At 43.4% G+C, this 19,213-nt stretch overlaps 1 protein-coding gene across 1 annotated transcript in view; it reads left to right on the forward strand.

The window, feature by feature from the left end:
- LOC139379080 (ankyrin-2-like) overlaps positions 1-19,213 on the forward strand; it is a 136,859-nt gene that overhangs the window by 97,186 nt on the left and 20,460 nt on the right. The window contains exons 34-44 of the mRNA XM_071121850.1: positions 1,148-1,273; positions 1,402-1,524; positions 6,269-6,301; positions 6,709-6,730; positions 9,098-11,368; positions 11,786-13,897; positions 14,679-14,756; positions 15,003-15,134; positions 15,584-15,730; positions 15,885-16,104; positions 16,400-16,469. Coding sequence (XP_070977951.1) covers positions 1,148-1,273; positions 1,402-1,524; positions 6,269-6,301; positions 6,709-6,730; positions 9,098-11,368; positions 11,786-13,897; positions 14,679-14,756; positions 15,003-15,134; positions 15,584-15,730; positions 15,885-16,104; positions 16,400-16,469 — 5,334 coding nt within the window. The remainder of the gene's footprint in view (positions 1-1,147; positions 1,274-1,401; positions 1,525-6,268; positions 6,302-6,708; positions 6,731-9,097; positions 11,369-11,785; positions 13,898-14,678; positions 14,757-15,002; positions 15,135-15,583; positions 15,731-15,884; positions 16,105-16,399; positions 16,470-19,213) is intronic.

A 19,213-nucleotide genomic window follows, 5' to 3' on the forward strand; every position in this document is an offset into this window, starting at 1 on the left:
TATAGTAGAGGGAGGTGTTATAATAGAGGTGTTATAGTAGAGGTGTTATAGTAGAGGTGTTATAGTAGAGGTGTTATAGTAGAGGGAGGTGTTATAATAGAGGTGTTATAATAGAGGTGTTATAGTAGAGGGAGGTTTTATAATAGAGGTGTTATAATAGAGGTGTTATAGTAGAGGGAGATGTTATAGTAGAGGTGTTATAATAGAGGTGTTATAATAGAGGTGTTATAGTAGAGGGAGGTGTTATAGTAGAGGTGTTATAGTAGAGGTGTTATAATAGAGGTGTTATAGTAGAGGTGTTATAGTAGAGGTGTTATAGTAGAGGTGTTATAGTAGAGGGAGGTGTTATAATAGAGGTGTTATAATAGAGGTGTTATAGTAGAGGTGTTATAGTAGATGTGTTATAATAGAGATGTTATAGTAGAGGTGTTATAGTAGAGGGAGGTGTTATAATAGAGGTGTTATAGTAGATGTGTTATAGTAGAGGTGTTATAGTAGAGGTGTTATAGTAGAGGGAGGTGTTATAATAGAGGTGTTATAATAGAGTAGTTATAGTAGAGGGAGGTGTTATAGTAGAGGTGTTATAGTAGAGGTGTTATAGTAGAGGTGTTATAGTAGAGGTGTTATAGTAGAGGGAGGTGTTATAGTAGAGGGAGGTGTTATAATAGAGGTGTTATAGTAGAGGTGTTATAGTAGAGGTGTTATAGTAGAGGGAGGTGTTATAGTAGAGGGAGGTGTTATAGTAGAGCTGTTATAGTAGAGGTGTTATAGTAGAGGTGTTATAGTAGAGGGAGTTGTTATAGTAGAGGGAGGGGTTATAGTAGAGGGAGGTGTTATAGTAGAGGTGTTATAGTAGAGGTGTTATAATAGAGGTGTTATAATAGAGGTGTTATAATAGAGGTGTTATAGTAGAGCTGTTATAGTAGAGGGAGGTGTTATAGTAGAGGTGTTATAGTAGAGGTGTTATAGTAGAGGTGTTATATTAGAGGTGTTATATTAGAGGTGTTATTGTAGAGGTTTTTTTTAGTCGTGAAATATCAGTACAGTGTGATCTCTTCGTAGGTCTTGCTGTTGATGACTAGCAGGCAACGATTTGGTATTTTTCTATACTCAGCTAGGATTAATGTCTGTTGATTCCTTTCCTCAGGTCCTAGAGGGCAAACCCATTTATGCAGACTGCTTCGGCAACCTGGTCCCTCTCACCAAGAGTGGCCAGCACCATCTCTTCAGCTTCTTTGCTTTCAAAGAGAACAGGCTGGCACTCTTCATCAAGGTTAACGTTACTCTACCATCTTTCAACACTCATCCATATAATTTAATTCATTACAAACTAGTAATTTATCGTATACTGTATGTTGATTGGTTGACTGATTGACGATAATGATGTCGATGATTCCACAGATCCGAGACAACACTCAGGATCCGTGTGGCCGTCTGTCCTTTTTGAAGGAACCCCGGTCTTATAGAAGTCTGGCCCACAATGCAATATGCAACCTGAACATCACACTACCGTCCTACTCAAAGGTGAGAACACCTTAACGCTTCCTCCCCCTGAACACACAGCTTAGGATACACCTCGGACCTGGAATTGTTCCTGACCATGTGACCTGTATAGGAACAAGTCTGAGTGCTGTATAGCACACCGACAGTTACCATTACATGCCTGAGTGTTCAGAATTCCTTACTTAATGTTGAAGGACAGATTCACCCATTTTTGAATGTTATAATGTTTTTGTGCATCTGTCTTTGAGCGATGTTCTATCGATTCTCGGGGCCATTTCATGTTTTCATGTGTATCTGTAGCTATTGTCGTTCAAGCAGGCATAATTTCGACCAGTATGACGTAGCACTGCGATGAAGTCGCGCTCACTGTTAATAGGATTACGACTTTTAGATCGTGAAAACGTCTATCAAACATGTCAGATTTCACCACTGGCCAATGTCATATCTTCTCTCGAATGAGCCATTGATCATATTTTTTAGATATTCCTACCTCGAGAAATGTCCCGGTCCACCACATTTCTCCTATTTTTCTGCCTCTTCAGTCCAGGGTGCATTGCATTTTGCCGCTACCAACATTATTATAACGACAAAATGAAACATTTGTTCACAAAAAGTATTGTTCCCACATATTAATGTTTTTTAACAATATCAATTATAGGAATTTTGGTTTAATTTTTCCTGTAAGTTTAAAAGATTGATTGACTTCAAGAATTACTGAGTATTCCAGTACCTAACTAGCATCTCCCACAGGTACATTCTACAGGTGTGTAGTTTGCATACTAACATGCAAAATATGCATACGTGACAGGCAATGACAGTTCTCATAGCATGTTATCTTCCTTTAATTTGGTGTTATATTGGGGTCATAACCTGTGACCAAATCTGTTATTCTGTCTGTCTGTATGATTAAAATCATTACTACACCTTTTAACACTAGTTCCGCTGGGCCTGGAGGGACCCCCTTTCAAGCTAACATTCTAACAGTGTAATTAATATATTTAATATCACATCAAATCAAATCAAATCAAATATGATTTGTCACATACACATGGTTAGCAGATGTTAATGCGAGTGTAGCGAAATGCTTGTGCTTCTAGTTCCGACAATGCAGTAATAACCAACAAGTAATCTAGCTAACAATTCCAAAACTACTACCTTATAGACACAAGTGTAAGGGGATAAAGAATATGTACATAAAGATATATGAATGAGTGATGGTACAGAGCGGCATAGGCAAGATACAGTAGATGGTATTGAGTGCAGTATATACATGTGAGATGAGTATGTAAACAAAGTGGCATAGTTAAAGTGGCTAGTGATACATGTGTTACATAAAGATGCAGTAGATGAAATAGAGTACAGTATATACATATACATATGAGATGAATAATGTAGGGTATGTAAACATTATATTAGGTAGCATTGTTTAAAGTGGCTAGTGATATATTTTACATCATTTCCCATCAATTCCCATTATTAAAGTGGCTGGAGTTGAGTCAGTGTGTTGGCAGCAGCCACTCAATGTTAGTGGTGGCTGTTTAACAGTCTGATGGCCTTGAGATAGAAGCTGTTTTTCAGTCTTTTCAGCCAGCTTTGATGCACCTGTACTGACCTCGCCTTCTGGATGATAGCGGGGTGAACAGGCAGTGGCTCGGGTGGTTGTTGTCCTGGAGGGCAGGTAGTTTGCCCCCGGTGATGCGTTGTGCAGACCTCACTACCCTCTGGAGAGCCTTACGGTTGTGGGCGGAGCAGTTGCCGTACCAGGCGGTGATACAGCCCGACAGGATGCTCTCGATTGTGCATCTGTAGAAGTTTGTGAGTGCTTTTGGTGACAAACCAAATTTCTTCAGCCTCCTGAGTTTGAAGAGGCGCTGCTGCGCCTTCTTCACGATGCTGTCTGTGTGGGTGGACCAATTCAGTTTGTCTGTGATGTGTACGCCGAGGAACTTAAAACTTACTACCCTCTCCACTACTGTTCCATCAATGTGGATAGGGGGGTGTTCCCTCTGCTGTTTCGTTAGGGCAGTGTGCAGTGTGGTTGAGATTGCATTGTCTGTGGACCTATTTGGGCGGTAAGCAAATTGGAGTGGGTCTAGGGTGTCAGGTAGGGTGGAGGTGATATGGTCCTTGACTAGTCTCTCAAAGCACTTCATGATGACGGAAGTGAGTGCTACGGGGCGGTAGTCATTTAGCTCAGTTACCTTAGCTTTCTTGGGAACAGGAACAATGGTGGCCCTCTTGAAGCATGTGGGAACAACAGACTGGGATAGGGATTGATTGAATATGTCCGTAAACACACCAGCCAGCTGGTCTGCGCATGCTCTGAGGGCACGGCTGGGGATGCCGTCTGGGCCTGCAGCCTTGCGAGGGTTGACACGTTTAAATGTTGTCCTCACGTCGGCTGCAGTGAAGGAGAGTCCGCATGTTTTAGTTGCGGGCCGTGTCAGTGGCACTGTATTGTCCTCAAAGCGGGCAAAAAAGTTATTTAGTCTGTCTGGGAGCAAGACATCCTGGTCCGTGACTGGGCTGGATTTATTTAATATATACCTATAGCAAAAATAATCATTTGGTTGTTTTTACGAAAGCCTTGGTTAACATTAGAATACGACTTGTATTTGATTTTAAATAACACAAATTTCATCGTCATTAGTTTCTGTTTCTGTATGTAGAAACACAAAAATGTTACATTTTATTCATGGAGTGCTTTTGTTACAACTATGAAACAGAAAGCATATGCATTGGAACATGGTACCAGCTTATTTTTATATCGACAAAATAAACTAAAATACCCCAACCACCAAGAAGCACAGTCAAATGATGAAAACTTCAGTAGCCTAAACATCATTATAAGAGCCAAGTAGCCTTGATAAACAGTGAAACTCGGCCCAAAGCAATAATAGCATTATAATGAATATACTGTATGTCGATATGACAGCAGTCAAAAATAGTCTATTATTGTAAGCTTCTGATTGTGTGCATCTTCACACAGTGGCATAAATTGGATTTCATTTAGCTGTTATCCCTTGTCCTAACAGTTGACACAATTGTTGTAACTTTCACTTGCTTGACACACTTTGACGTACCTTTGTTTGGTTGCAGTGCGTAATAGTATCCTGTTTTCTCCTGATTGTGTCCTTGTCAGGTGTGTGCGTACTGGTAGCAAAGTCAGGTGCAGGAGAGCAGAGATTTGTGAACAGGCGCACACTTTACCAGGTGTGCAGGGAACAAGACAAAACAAATGGATACATGAAAAATGGATCGGCGATGGCTAGAAAGCCGGTGATGTCGACCACCGAACGCCGCCCGAACAAGGAGAGGAGCCGACTTCGGCGGAAGTCATGACAGTGTTGTTGTTTTGTCATTCTTCTGCACCATTGTGGAATACAACTGCTGTGCAGGTGCCTTATTTTGAGCAAAGGGACGGGGCTCCGGACTCACTTTGTTCATGGTGCCGGCCAGACTTGCTTTCTTTGCAAGCAACTTGTTCGCCAATGACAAGTGAAGTGAATTGAATAAATTGTCCATGGTGACATTGCTCCCCCTGCCAACATAATGTTCCACAAGCCTCATCAACACATTCTCAGACACTCGTGACTGCTGCCTCGTGTGGTTATTTTCCAAGAGATTGAAAGCCGTTCAGCATGTACAATTACGCACGCTCTCACTGTGCCGCCTACTCCAAGTAGGCCAGGGTAGACTGATAAATCTGCTTTGATTTGGGGAACTGATATAAGGTACATACCATTTTAGGCCTATAATTAGAATGGATAAATGTGTCTCACCACCTGGATTCGGTTTTATGTACCAAAATTTGAAATAGTGTTTTTTACATTGGATAAAAGTAGAGACTCAGAGCTACAAAATCGTATATCATACACTGCATTTGAGGAACAATGGGAAAGTACTTCTGCTTTGAAAGTTGATCAACTTGTAAACTCACTTTTGAGAAAATGGCCTTTGAATGTTTTGGTATCTAGTGAGGAGCTCTACTTTGTCTACACCCATTCAGCATCGTCCCCACCCTCTTAAGTTTTAGCCCCACCCATCTCGTTTCGGGGTGCACACTTGACGCTCTGGCCAATGACTTGTTTACCTCTGGATAACATGAAAACAGCCTAACCAGCTCTGCTGGCAACAATTTCATTATGCTTTTTTTGCAGATGTTTACTGACACAGGTCATATTCAACGGGTGTTGTACACACGTCATGTAACGTTAGCTAACGAGACAGCTTTGAGGCAATTGTCGGGGGGATTATCAAGTGGGCACTGCACTTTCAACTGTTGGAAGAAGTGGGGGGGACCATTCCATTTAATGACTTCCCCTTTTAAAACTGGTTCTAACTCCAGTTTTGTTTGTGATAATAAGATTCTAACAACGATAGTGTGTTATATAGACTTATTTAGGAAAGTCAAGGACGAAGGGGGGCATGAGCAGTCAAAATGACTGTTTCAGCGGTTTTAGTGGTAACTGTGATTTATTAACTAACTACAAGCAACCAGCAGTACTATATGTAAGTACTGGTAGTTGTCCTATAGTGTAGCATGAATCCATTCTCCTTTAATACTGATATGTTATGTTTACTCTGAACCACCCTGCCAAAAAAAACACATTGATTGGCCACCTACCTTCAAAGACGTCACTATGGTAACTTTGCTTTGCCCACTCTCTTTTTTCTCTATCTGTCTATCTGTCTAACTATCTAACTATCTATCTATCTATCTACCTATCTTCCTTTCTTTCTTTCTGCTTCTTGCACCCCAAAGGAATCTGATTCAGACCAAGAGGCTGAGGAAGAGGTAACATTGTGCCTCTCTCCCCATTTCTCCCCCGCTGACTAGTGTTCATTTTGTAATGTTCTTTACATGCTCTTTTCAGGCTAGAAGCTTGTCACTAGACGTCCACTTCTTTGTCTGCCATTTAGCTCTTATATTAGGTATTAGAAAGGGCCATGTATCTATATATATATATATATATACAATTATATATTTAGCATATGGCTCTCCGTGTTCCATGTTATTACTGATCAATCATTGTGCTTGTTTGGTATTAGAGCATCCATCTTTAGATATTAGTAGCAGTTCAATGTCCAATTATAGTACTTATTTCCTTCGTGTAGCAAATGTGTACAAAATCTTGCCTAGAATTTTCATACACAATGATTTAAATTATATTCATAGTGCAATTTCTGTATTCCTCTATACAGATCAGCAGGACGCTCCAGAAATGTAAGTATTATACCATTCTTTGATAACTCCTTTAATTAACATGTTTTTTCTCTCAGCTATACTAAAACTTTTATAGACATGCCGTTTAACTTTGAACTGTTATAATATGGCTGCATTACTAAAACATTATGACTAGAACATTTCTTTGATAAGTGCATTAGAACCATGCCATAGATTTAGACATTGCTAATGATGTTATGCTAGCTGACCTTTGTAGAGAACAGTACAGAATGGTTTACCAGAGCTAATGCATAAACGTTGAGCTTCATAGGACCCTTGTTTGCAAACGCTGTAGCACAATGCAATACTTTTTCAAAGTCCTTTAAGTTCTACATGTTTTGTCTTTGTCACAAAAACAAAACAACACAACCTTTCACTCCACTCAGCCAAGGTTATGCCAACAACTTCATCGGGCATGAACTTCATCCATTTCTCATGTCACACACCGCTGCACCAGTGTCTTCATGCTGACTCCCTCCTCTCTGCCATTTTGAATTTGGGACACATGGAGAGAGAGAGTTCAAACAAACTGTAATTCATAACTTGGTGTTGTTTATGTGACAACAGAATAGTACCCCCATAGTAATTCTAGTACCCTAATGGCAAAGCAAACTGTCGTCTAGCTTTCCCAGCCCTCCAGATCCCATCCTTCATTCCCTACCCATATATGGATAATATTTTCCCTTTGCATCTAATTGATTAATTGATTGACTAATTGATCACTAATCATGGTCATGTGCCTCAGCATAGCTGGATATCTACATATTTATGCAATATACATAATATAGAATACATTTCTGTGTGCACTTACCTTCAAAACATACATGTACAGCACATACAGATCTTACATAAACGGATAGACAATGTAATGTACACAATGTTATTTGTTCAATTCAACTTCATTACGTTGAACAGTGTATGCATGACGCATGTGGCAATTTGCATACACATGTCAAACATAATATGGAATAGATGCATTAGATTCACCTTTTGTAGTCATAGTCTGAGAAAACAGTAGACTACAACTCATCACACTATTGAATGTGAATACCTAAATTAACCACTCTTTGACAAATGTAAAATGTAGATTTGCAAGTGTTTGCTAGTTTTATTTCATTGATTAAATGAATCACTTTCAATTTGCTCCACTCACTCTTCACCAGAGGCTGCATGTCAACTTTCCCCTTTGCTTTGCGTGGAAATAACTTGGCTTTACATGAGTGTGTATGTGTGTGTGTCAAGTGTGAGAGTTATATTGACTCTTTGGTTTGCTTTAACATTGATCTTTGAATTACTTTTCAATCTCTATTTGAATTTGTTTTAATACACTGTTGCTACTCTCATTATGATTTTTAATTTTCTCTTCAGTTATGTTTGAGAAAGTTTGTATACGTTAGTGCAAGTTAGTTTAAGTTAGTTTAAGTTAGTATAAGGAATGGATATAGTCCTCTAAAAGGACCACATGCCCTTCCCTTAAAACAATCCTGTTTTAGAACATACATTTCCTTAAAGGCCCAGTGCAGTCAAAAACGTGATTTCCTTGTGTTTTACATATATATTTCCACACTGTGAAGTTGGAATAATATTGTGGAATTGTGGAAATGATGATCATGTCCTTTTAGTGCAAGAGCTGTTTGAAAAGACCGCCTGAAAGTTCCACCTGTTTTTGTGGGATGGAGTTTTGGCCCGCCTAGTGACATCACCAGGCGGTAAATGAGTTAACAGACCAATAAATAAATAAAACATAAAAACCTCTCTGCCAAGGCAGCTAGTTTTCCGTTTGCCCTTCCTCACTCAGACCACTCGCAGACAGTCTTAGCGACATTCCAGCTATCACTGGCTTTCTTCTCTGAGGACAAAATAGCATTTTTAAAATTGTTTTTTAAAACATGTTTTTCTCTTTCTCTCTGTAGACAATCTTGAGATGTCTGTCTACCTATATGTTGTTATCCCTTTGTTTGTTTCCCTGTTTCCTTATCTTTTGTTGATTTGTGGGTGTCTGTTGTTGCTCATCGTTTGTTTGATCGAGTACTTATTTTAGATATGTTTGCGCTTTTGTGTTGTGAGCGTGAATGTGCAGAATATGTGTATAAGCAAGTTATTTCCTGCTCATTTCCTTCCCATCGTTATGATTTAGCTGGCTTTTTGCTTTGCTGCAGTATTTGCCGCCAAAGAACCCCAGTGGATCAAAAGCCCCTTCCTTTGATACATTCTGTAGATGTCACTGTGACCCTGCTTTACCCTTTGAATCCTGAAAGTTTGAACTATTCCTGTTCCTGTCCTGACCACATTCTCCAATGTCTGTCTCTTTTTCATTTCAATTTCAATTTTTTTTGCACCTTAATTGTCCTCTTGCCAAAATGGAAGATGACGAAGACATTACGTCGACGACAGTCCAGAAAAGAGATCCGGACCTTCTCTCCGATGTGTCTGAGCTGAAACAAGACCTGATCAAAATGACAGCTATCCTAACCACGGATTCCACTGACAAATCCAGTTCTCTGGAAGGGAGCGGTCTGGAGAAAGGGGCTGAGGAGGTTCAGGGCGAGCCGTTTGAAATCATGGAGAAGGTCAAAGAGGATTTGGAGAAAGTGGGCAAGATACTCAGGAGTGGAACATTGGAGGGTGAGGTAGCAGAGGGGGCAGCAATAGCAGCCGGAATGAATGAAGAGTGGATCCTCCTCTCAGACTGTGAGATAGAGGAGGCCAAAAAGATGTCGTCCTTAGAACCCCAGGAACCTATTCTACATGAAGTCCGAGTAAACAGAGGGATTCCCAGACCTAAAGCCATCAAAGACGTGTCTGGCATGAACACACACCTGACTGGTGAACTCAAAGAATATCTCCTGGATGTACCTGAGGGCTCAAATGCAGCAGCTCAGGAGGATGTGGTCCAAGAGAAATTCACAGAGGTCGTCCTGCGCAAAAGCGTGAAAAGAACCACAACGACAATAACAACAACAGCTACAATCAAAACTCCTGCTGTTGAACTCAAAAAGCCAGTCAGGAGGAAAGGAAAAGACCAGGAACAGGCGGAGGAATCTAACTATGGGGATGCTCTCCTAAGTGCACCCACAGACCGTAAACCAGTGTCACCTGTGTCCCCAGTAGTTGAGGAGACCCCCATTGGGTCCATAAAAGACAAAGTCAAAGCCCTTCAGCAGAAAGTGGAGGCAGAGCAGAAGGGTCAAAAGCCAACTAGCACCAAACCCTCAAAGGTTGCAGTGGAGAGCAAAATCCCTCAAAGGACCGAAGAAACCACCCTTAAATTGAAACAGAGCCCTGCAAAACAGGACACCGCTAAACAGGGCCACCCTAAGTCCCCCAAAACTGAGTCTGAGAAGCTGCAGGAGACTATGTCAGTAAGGGAGCTCATGCGATCCTTCCAAAAGGGGCAGGACCCCTCAAAGAGAAAGTCTGGACTTTTCGAGCTCAAAACCCACACCTCTACAGAGCATGAAACAACAGAATCAGAAGTACAGCCCAAACAGTCAAAATCCACTATCAAAGCCACCACAATCCGTTACGAACGGGAATTATCACTGGACGCCATTCCTGGCGAGCACCACAGAGCCAAAGATGAGCAAATTAGCCCACACAGAAAGCACTCCAAAGACTTTGGTGCTGAAATTAAAGCAGAGCTTGAGGACAATCCAGAGTACCAACAGTTTAAGCAGACCTCTGTAGAGGGTAGTCCTGCTGCCCAGTCAGACCTAACTGAAACCGTAGAGTTTCTGAATATTTCCCTCTATGATAGCTCTGATAGTTTGAAACATGAGGGTGTGGCAGACTCTCCCAGTGCCAGCCTGGGTGATGGTAGTCCTCCTCACCTTAGCTCAGAGGATAGCCTCAAACACGAGGGCTTAGCCACCCCTGGAACAAGCCCTGACAGTCTCTCCCTCTCTCCAAAAAATACTGACCAGTCCACTAAAAACTCAACAGCTGCTACTATAGCTGTCAAAGGTGACAATAAAGCCAAGGACAAGTCTGGAGACTCCGGTGTGGGGACCACTGATGACCAGCCATCAACAGAAATGACCCTTCCTGTCTCTCCCAGTGAGGCTGCAGACGACCGCACCACGAGTGAGTCCATATATTTTCAGACGGGCGAGTCTAAGCCATCTAAAACGAGAAAGCTTACAAAGAGAGTTTCAGAGACTTTAGAGAGCTTCCTTAGGGATGAGGAGAGCCCTGTTGACAAGCTAGCATCAGCTGTAGCTATGACCCTTGCTTCTAGTTCCTCTACCCAGCATCAAGGAAGCTTAGAATTGCCTTTAAAAGACCCAGATACCCTCAGTCCCTTAGCCGACGAATCTTTGACCATAAGCCACAGAGACTCTCTAGACGAGGATAGTCCCCTCATGGAAGACGACTCCTCCCATAGGACCCCAGACTCCATCGAGCCCAGCCCAACAAAGGAATCCCCCTGTTGTGACTCCTTAGAAAGCAGCCCTGTAGAGCAGAAAACGTTCCCTCCCGTTCTAGATCAGCCCAGTGGGTCCTCTAGACACCCAGAACCCACCAAAGCCTCAGACTTCCCCCCAGACGTGTTGCGTAGTAGGCTACGCAGGGACCAGGAGGCTAGTGCCAACGATGATGACAGTATCGAGCAGACTTCGTCACAGATGGAAAGTTCTGGTAAGAGTCCCCTCTCCCCCGAAACCCCTAGTTCTGAAGAGGTAAGTTATGAGGTAAACCCCAAAACCCCTGACCACATGTCATCTGTGGTGTCCATACCAGCTTTCATCCCCGAATACTCAAAGGAAGAGGATGATGAGGCAGAAGCACAGAGGAAATTCATCCCAGAGGATGAGATGTTTAAAATGTCAGCCCCCAAAAAAACATTTGAGGAAGTGGATCAGGACACCAGAGCCAAAAAGAACTCTAGAAAATATGTCATTGCCTTGGCAGGTGATGAAGCAGGGGATGATAGCTTCAAAACAGTTGAACTAGAGTCCGCAAATGAGAGTGGGCTCAATAGGGCCAAGGAGACCTCAGAGTTAGCTCTTTCTGTTGAATCCCTTATTAAAGTACAACCTCCCTCTCCTTTTCCAGCAGGTGTGCATGAAGGAATCCACCACACAGAAGCCAAGAGCACAGCTACAATGGTAGCAGTGGAGGGACCTCAATCTGTCTCAGAGCAGCATGTCCCACAATCAGTTCAGTCACGCAAAGACATGGATGACACGGAAGACAGTTTAGCTAAAACGGTTACCGTGTCTTCTAGCTCTGAGGGGGCTGCAAACATAACCGATGAGCAGAAGGAGGAAAGTTTGAGGAAATCAAGGGAAAGCCAGGAGGATGATGGGGGAGGGAAAGAAGCAGATGCAGGCAGTCTGCAGACAGCTGCTGTAAAAGCTCCCTGTCAAATAGAGAGTAATATAACTGACGAAGTGAAAGGAGATCACAGGAGGCACTCAGGAGCTCCTGAGGTAGAAACGTCCTCCACTGCTGTCATTGGACAATTGAGGGAAACATTCAAACCCGAGATCTGCATCTATGATGACACAGAGGAAGACGATGAGGAAGAGGAACCTCCCAGAACCGAGTCAAAGGGCGTAACCGCCAGAGCAGAGGCAGACCCTTGGAGTGCCATGCGCGAAGACGATGATGCTTTTGCGGCCCGCGTCAAAGAGGAAGAACAGAAGATCTTGGGTCTGATTGTAGACCGGCAGTCCCAGGGGGCAACCCCGGACACCACCCCAGGAAGGAGCCCCACGGAGGAAAGCACGCCAACCAGCGAGCCCAATCCATTCCTCTTCCAAGAGGGGAAGCTCTTTGAGATGACTCGGAGCGGAGCTATTGACATGACCAAACGGAGCTATGAGGACGAGGGCTTTGCCTTCTTCCAGATAGGCGAGCAGCCCCTAGAGGAGGCGCTAGCTGAAGAGGTCAAAGATGAGCCAGGAGATAGAGGAGTCCAAACAGAAAGTGAAATCGGACTCAACCTGACTCTGCAAATAAAAGTGGAGGAAGACGAGGAACAGGCGAAAGATGCTTCAGATCCCACACACCGTGCCTCGACAGAGGACGATCAGAAAGGTAGTGAAGCTGCAGCTGCCTCCCCCTCAAAATCAGATGCTTCTAAGTCTAGAATCCCTAGAATGGGTCTTTCTGCCTCAGCTAAGACCACTAAGAAAGACAAAGACCCAGTATCACCAGTGTCTCCTGAAACTGTAGAGGTGAAACCAGACATAATTGTAGAGGAGACCCCCCTAGAGGTAGAAACTAGTTCCCTCGATCCAATGATAACAGATGTTGAGACAGCAGTAACCACTGTCACTCGATCAGTGTACCCAGAACAGGACCAAGAGTCCTCTGACTCCTCTCCAGAGGAGCAGCATTCGGTCATAGAACTCCCCCAAACCACAGAAAAGACCAAAACCCCAACTTCTACTGAAAATGTTCCAAAGATCCTAACTAAAACCCCAGCCAAGGCTGGCCCCCAAAGTCAGATTAGAACTGCTTCCTCCTTTACATCCCCTGCATCCCCCTCTTCAGCTAGTCCTAAAAAAGAGACTCCCGCTTTAGAGTCCAAATCGAGAATACCTGTCAAGGGCAAGGCTAGCCCTGTCAAGCCTGAGCCATCAGTTAAACGTACTGAGTCATTCCAGGACGCAAAGCTCAAGGTCCCATTTAAAAAGGACTTGAGGAGAAAGTCTGAGACAGATACAGGTCCCTCTGCTGTACCCAAAACCAAGACGTCGTCTTCCAAAGCCAAGAGCTTCTGTGAGGCAGACAAGTCATCATCTAAAAAGGACCTGGGTCGTCCCATGAGCGATGACTACTCCACCAAGCCAAAGTCGGGCTTTGGTTTCCAATCTAGGCTGCCAGTTAGAGGCAAGCTTGGTCAGACATCTCACACTTCCACCCCCGCCAAAGATAAAAGCGAGCCGCGCAAGAAGTCTATAGAGTTTGTCGATAAGATTAGCGACAAAGTTACAAAGCTAGTTGAGAGATTTCCTCAGGACGAGAAAAACAAAGAGCAGGAGGCTGCTGTCTCGAATGATGAGAGCAGCGGCATAAACCTTTCTGTCATAGAGAGTGAGACTTTTCCCGAAATACAGTTCCCTGCTTCCGGAGATGTCTATCCCATTAGACCCCTGTGGGATGACCCTGTTGACACGCAGATGCAACGGATTCCCGACGATACAATCAGAAGTCAAGGTACCCCCCCTCCTTAAGGGGCTCGTTCTCTCTCTCTCTATTGTGCGTTGCTAGCGTGCTAGCCGTAAACGGTGCCGCTTCTCTGTGTCTTGTAGCTAAGGTGACGTGTAACTAAATACTCTTTGTGGTTGCTTCTGTGGTGTTTGAGCTGTGTCTTGTGTTTGTGGCTGTGTCTCTTTTCTTTTTTCTCTTTTTTTATCTCTAGATTGACTTAGGCAGGGAATCAATTCAATCATTTAAATAATTGAAGGATTGAAGGATCAGTTTTATTTTGATGTCATTGACATAATTTGTCATAGTCAGATTTAGTATCAAATATATTTTATTAACCAAATTAGGCTGTAGGAGTAAAGCTGAATTATATAAAATGAGAGAAGAAACCACAATCATTTTTCCTGAGCTGTTACAATGTTGTTGCTGGTGAACTTCTGCAATTTATTTCAATGCCATTTGTTTTTTTTTAAATTAGTTTACAGTCCTGAAAATTGCACGGGGATCACTTTTATGGTATTGCTAATCTATGAACCAACATCATAGTGTAATAAGAAGCTATACACCAAGCTATACACATGTCCATTTCAGTTATTGTTAATTATCCACACATACCTTCAAATAGTTAACCTTATTGCACCACCGAGCACAATAAAGCCAGTGAAGACGTTTTCCTCATGTGCTCAGTTGAAGATAGTGTTTTCTTTCTAACGTGAATGTGACTTTGCCTGTCCATCCTTGTGCGGCCAATCCTCTCACGGCTCTCCTGCTGTTGTGGTGGCATTTACAGTAGATTCCCAGGATGAAGCCGAGAGGAAGGAGGAACGGTTGGAAATAATAGCCGACCACCTGGGCTTCAGTTGGACGGGTGAGTGGAAGACCAGGCATATCGGTACTCGGTGTCAGAAACGATAATCACTTCCCAGTGATTTTGAAGAATGTTCAAATTAACACTGCGTATTTAACACTGAAAATTGTCCTATAAATGTCTCGTTGCTATTCTCAAAAAATATATATGTTATCTGATCTGCCAGATGTTTCCAGTATTGGATTTCCATCAATCCTTTTTTAAATCACATCATAATATCTGTCTATTTTCGGGTGTGTTTTCCAGAGCTGGCTCGAGAACTGGAGTTCAGTGAGGAGAAAGTCAATCTAATAAGGCTTGAGAACCCCAATTCACTACAGGACCAAAGCCACGCCCTGCTGAAGCTCTGGACTGACAGGGAGGGTAAAAATATCACAGGTACCTTGATCTATCCGCTCTTTATTGTATTCAGAATATTCAGTGACATTTAGAATATTCATCATAGGGGCCTCCCAAGTGGTGCAGTGGTCTAAGGCATCACAGTGCTAGCTGTGCCACGAGAGATCCTGGTTCGAGTTCATGCTCTGTCACAGCCGGCCACGACTGGGAGACCCATAGTGCGGCACACAATTGGCCCAGCGTCGTCCGGGTCAGGGGAGGGCTTGGCCGGCAGGCATGTTCCTGCCCCATCGCACATCAGCAACTCGTGGCGGGCCAGGCGCAATGCACGCTGACACGGTTGCCAGGTGTACGGTGTTTCCTTCAACACATTGGTGCAACTGGTTTCCAGGTTAAGTGGGCATTGTGTCAAGAAGCATTGCAGCTTGGCTGGGTTGTATTTCCCAATGGCTTTACTATGACCATTTTGTCATATTGTTTTCCCACAGAAACATCACTGATCAAAAGACTAACCAAAATCAACAGAATGGACATTGTCCACCTCATCGAAACCAAGATGGTCAAGTCCACCCAGGAGGACACATCACACACCTATGCAGAGATTGAGAGGACCATTGCACTGGATCACAGTGAAGGTACAGTACAGTGTATTAACAAGCGGAATGGGAATGTTCTATGTTGACTGTCATGAGACAGTAAACCTCATGTCATTTTGTGAAACACCATTTTTTTTAACTATGTCAGAAAGATCACAGGTTAATAACGATGTTCATATTTATGCCTGTCCAGGTTTCTCTGCCCTCCAAGAGGACATAGACAGTCCGCGGCCAGGCAGGCGTACAGACAGCACCCCCAGTGGGCCAGGGTCCAGGCAGGGGCCCCCCGTGGTGTCAGAGGAGGACCTCTCCTCCAGCATTTCGTCACATCACGAGACTTCAGGGCGGGTGGAGACAGATGAATCAGTAACAGGCCTCCTGAGACACGTCCAGAAAGAGATGGATTCGACACAGTAAGTCAGTGGGACAGTATAACAGGGAAGTACTGAGCGAAAGAGAAATTGGTTAAGAGGTCTTATATTGTTTTGGAGGGTTTGCTGGTACATACATGTTGTATGGTTGTAGAAACAAACAGTTAATTAAGATATTGATTTGCGTTGTTAAAATCTATCTCTCTCTGTGATGGAGAGAGATAGAGAGAGTCCGACAGAAAGAGGAACAGACAGAAAGAGGGACCAACAGAAAGAGGGACTTGGGAGACTTCAAAGGGGATTAGATGTTTGACCTTGTTATTGTTTTGTTCCTCAGTTCTGTGGGCGGTACATCAGATACTGGACCGGAGAAGGCTGAGTCACTACATATGGGCACTTTCAAACAAGTAAGTCCCTTCTTCAACTTGTACCGCACCTCCCCCTACCAGCTCACCTCTCACGTCCTAGATCCTGTCTACAAAGGGCCCACCCCTCCCCCCTCGCCCTCTCTATCTGTCAAGCATTCTGAGGATGGGGCACAGGGAGGTGCAGAGTGGGGTGAGGGGTCAACTCAGCCCCCCCAGGCTGAAAGCGACAACAAATGGGTGTTGTCGCCAACGAGTCACCAACAGTCGCCCACAAGAAGTCGTAGGCGTGTCTGTGGGAGCCGTCCGTTGTCCATGACCGACTTCGAGGACAGTCTGACTGAATGTGACCAGGCCGAGCCAGACTTCAGTGAGCTGTCTGTGGAGCTAAAGCAAACCTCAGAGGACTACACTTACCTCTCCACCACCTCTGTCACTATGACAACGGAACGGGTCACAGAGAACATCAGTATTACAGCCAAGCCTATAAATGTACCACAGTCTACTCAGCTGCCTCAGTCTTCTGAGGTGGTACGACCCAAAGAGACACATAAGATATTCTCAAAGGATCATATTGACGAGGTGTCACACAGACTTTACAAAGTCCTGTTTGGGTATGTAGTGAAGTCAACTAGTAAAGGATCCAGGAAAACACCAATGGAATTGGATGAAGTAGCGGGTACTTACAGAGCCAGCCCGGTTTATGCAGAGGATTCCCCTACCTCCATGCCTTTGATTGATGTAGACCAGGCTGAGCTTTACGTCAGACCTGTAGATATCAGTCCCTTGACCCCAGAGTCTATCACCTTTGAGGTGGGTAAGGAATCCCAGACAATAGCTCAAACATCATCTGACGTGTCTAGAACCACTCTCATTTCAGATTCGGTCAAAGTAAAATCCATTGTCAGCACTGCATTAATCCAGATGTCACATGAATCAACTGCTGAGCCCCCAAGAGAGGTGTTAGATCCTCCAGTGGCTGACTCCAGATCAGCCAAATCTGTTATACCGGAGGTAGAGTACAGTTTTGCGATAACCTTACCTATCACTCAACATAAGCCTTCAAGTCAGGAGGAAGCCTTTGTTACATTCTTATCAGAGTCATTCATGCCTTTGGTGCCAGAATCTACAGCCTCCAAAACCGAAAAAAAGTCTTCATCCCCTGACTCAGGGTCTGAGTATGCTACTAAATTTGTAGTTTCAATGCATGATCGATCGTCTTCGCCAGAGTCAGTGACTTCAGATGATAGGTCTGGGTTCCAATCACCTGACTCACCTATACCTGATTCATCCATACTGTTGACTGAGAGTAGAGCCTCATCCCCTGAATCACTGTCATCCGTTACTGAACTTAGGCTTCTTTTGCCTGACTCGTCCATACCTAATTTTAGACCCCTGTCTCCTTTACCCTCCCCTGAGATTAAATGGGAAACTGCAAAATTACCTGCTTATGCCTCTGGACAAATGTTTAGGCCATTGACATCTATGGTTCCAAACAAGGGAGAGTTTACCAGAGCGATATCTCCAGGTAGTGAAAGTAGTTATTGTCGATCTATTTCACCTGAATCTGTAATTTACGAAGCTGAAGACAGAGCATCGTCTCCTGAATCAGTAATTCTGGAAACAGTGAAGTGGCATTTTTCATCAGATAGACCACTATCTCCTGAAGAGGATTTACAGAAGAGGGTATCATCACCTGAATCTACCGGGTCAGTCAATGAACATAGACCCCTATCCCCTGATTCTCCTGTACCTAAGTTTAGACAGGTGATACCTGAATCGGTTATCACTACTTTGGGATACAGATCATTCTCACCTGAATCAGAGACTTCAGTGACTTCAGTGACTTCAGAAACTGAATGTATACCATTGGAGGCTTTTGCCTTTTGGCAGAGACCAGACTCACCTGAGTCTTCAAGATCAGTAGATGAAGATATATTTCTGTCTCCAGATTCACCAATTCCACAATGTTGGCAATCTGAACCCATTGCTTTAGTGACGTTCTGTAGATCATCATCATCCCAGTCTATATTTTCAGATGTAGATTATGAAACTGCACCCTTAGTTTCATTACTTTATAAGGATAGACCTTCATCATCTGAATCAGTAGCATCGATAGATGAGTACAGAGCGCTATCACATGAATCACCTATACCTCAGTTTCGACACCTATTACCCGACTCTATTGTTGATTATAGATCAGATTCACCTAAATCAGTATTGTCAGACACTGAATATGTTCCAATGTCGCTGGAGTCTATAGCTGCAGCGCATAGATCAGATTCACCTGAAGCTTTAGACTTTGAAAAGGAGATCACGTATCCAGCGTTGACCAAATTGGAATCCCCTAAACTCCTTGTTTTTCCATCCGTGACAAAAGCCACGTTGACACTTGTTCCAGAAAAATTACAATTGGCAGCAGAATCATTTGAAGCCATTAAACCTAACCCTGTAATGTCAGAACCTGCTATTTCAACAGACATGCAAAATATACATCCAGATATACAGCAGTCCACTGAAAAGAGCAAAAGAAAACTCAATCCATTGTCGGCAAAGACGAAACCTGCAAAAGAAATTAAATCAAAGTCCGCCAAAATTGATCCAGCATTTGAATCAGAGACCGAAATTCCTGCTGAAATACCATTATCTGAGTCAGCATTACCTTCTACAAACCCACCTCCAACGAAACCTGCAGAAGTTGTAACTGCACCTAAACCACCACTACGCGAATCTACTAAACCTGAACCTCACAAAGGACTATCAGTACCTGATGTAGCTCAACCTTC

The sequence above is a fragment of the Oncorhynchus clarkii genome, chromosome 21 (genome assembly GCF_045791955.1).
Source record: "Oncorhynchus clarkii lewisi isolate Uvic-CL-2024 chromosome 21, UVic_Ocla_1.0, whole genome shotgun sequence".
Classification (NCBI taxonomy): Eukaryota; Metazoa; Chordata; class Actinopteri; order Salmoniformes; family Salmonidae; genus Oncorhynchus; species Oncorhynchus clarkii.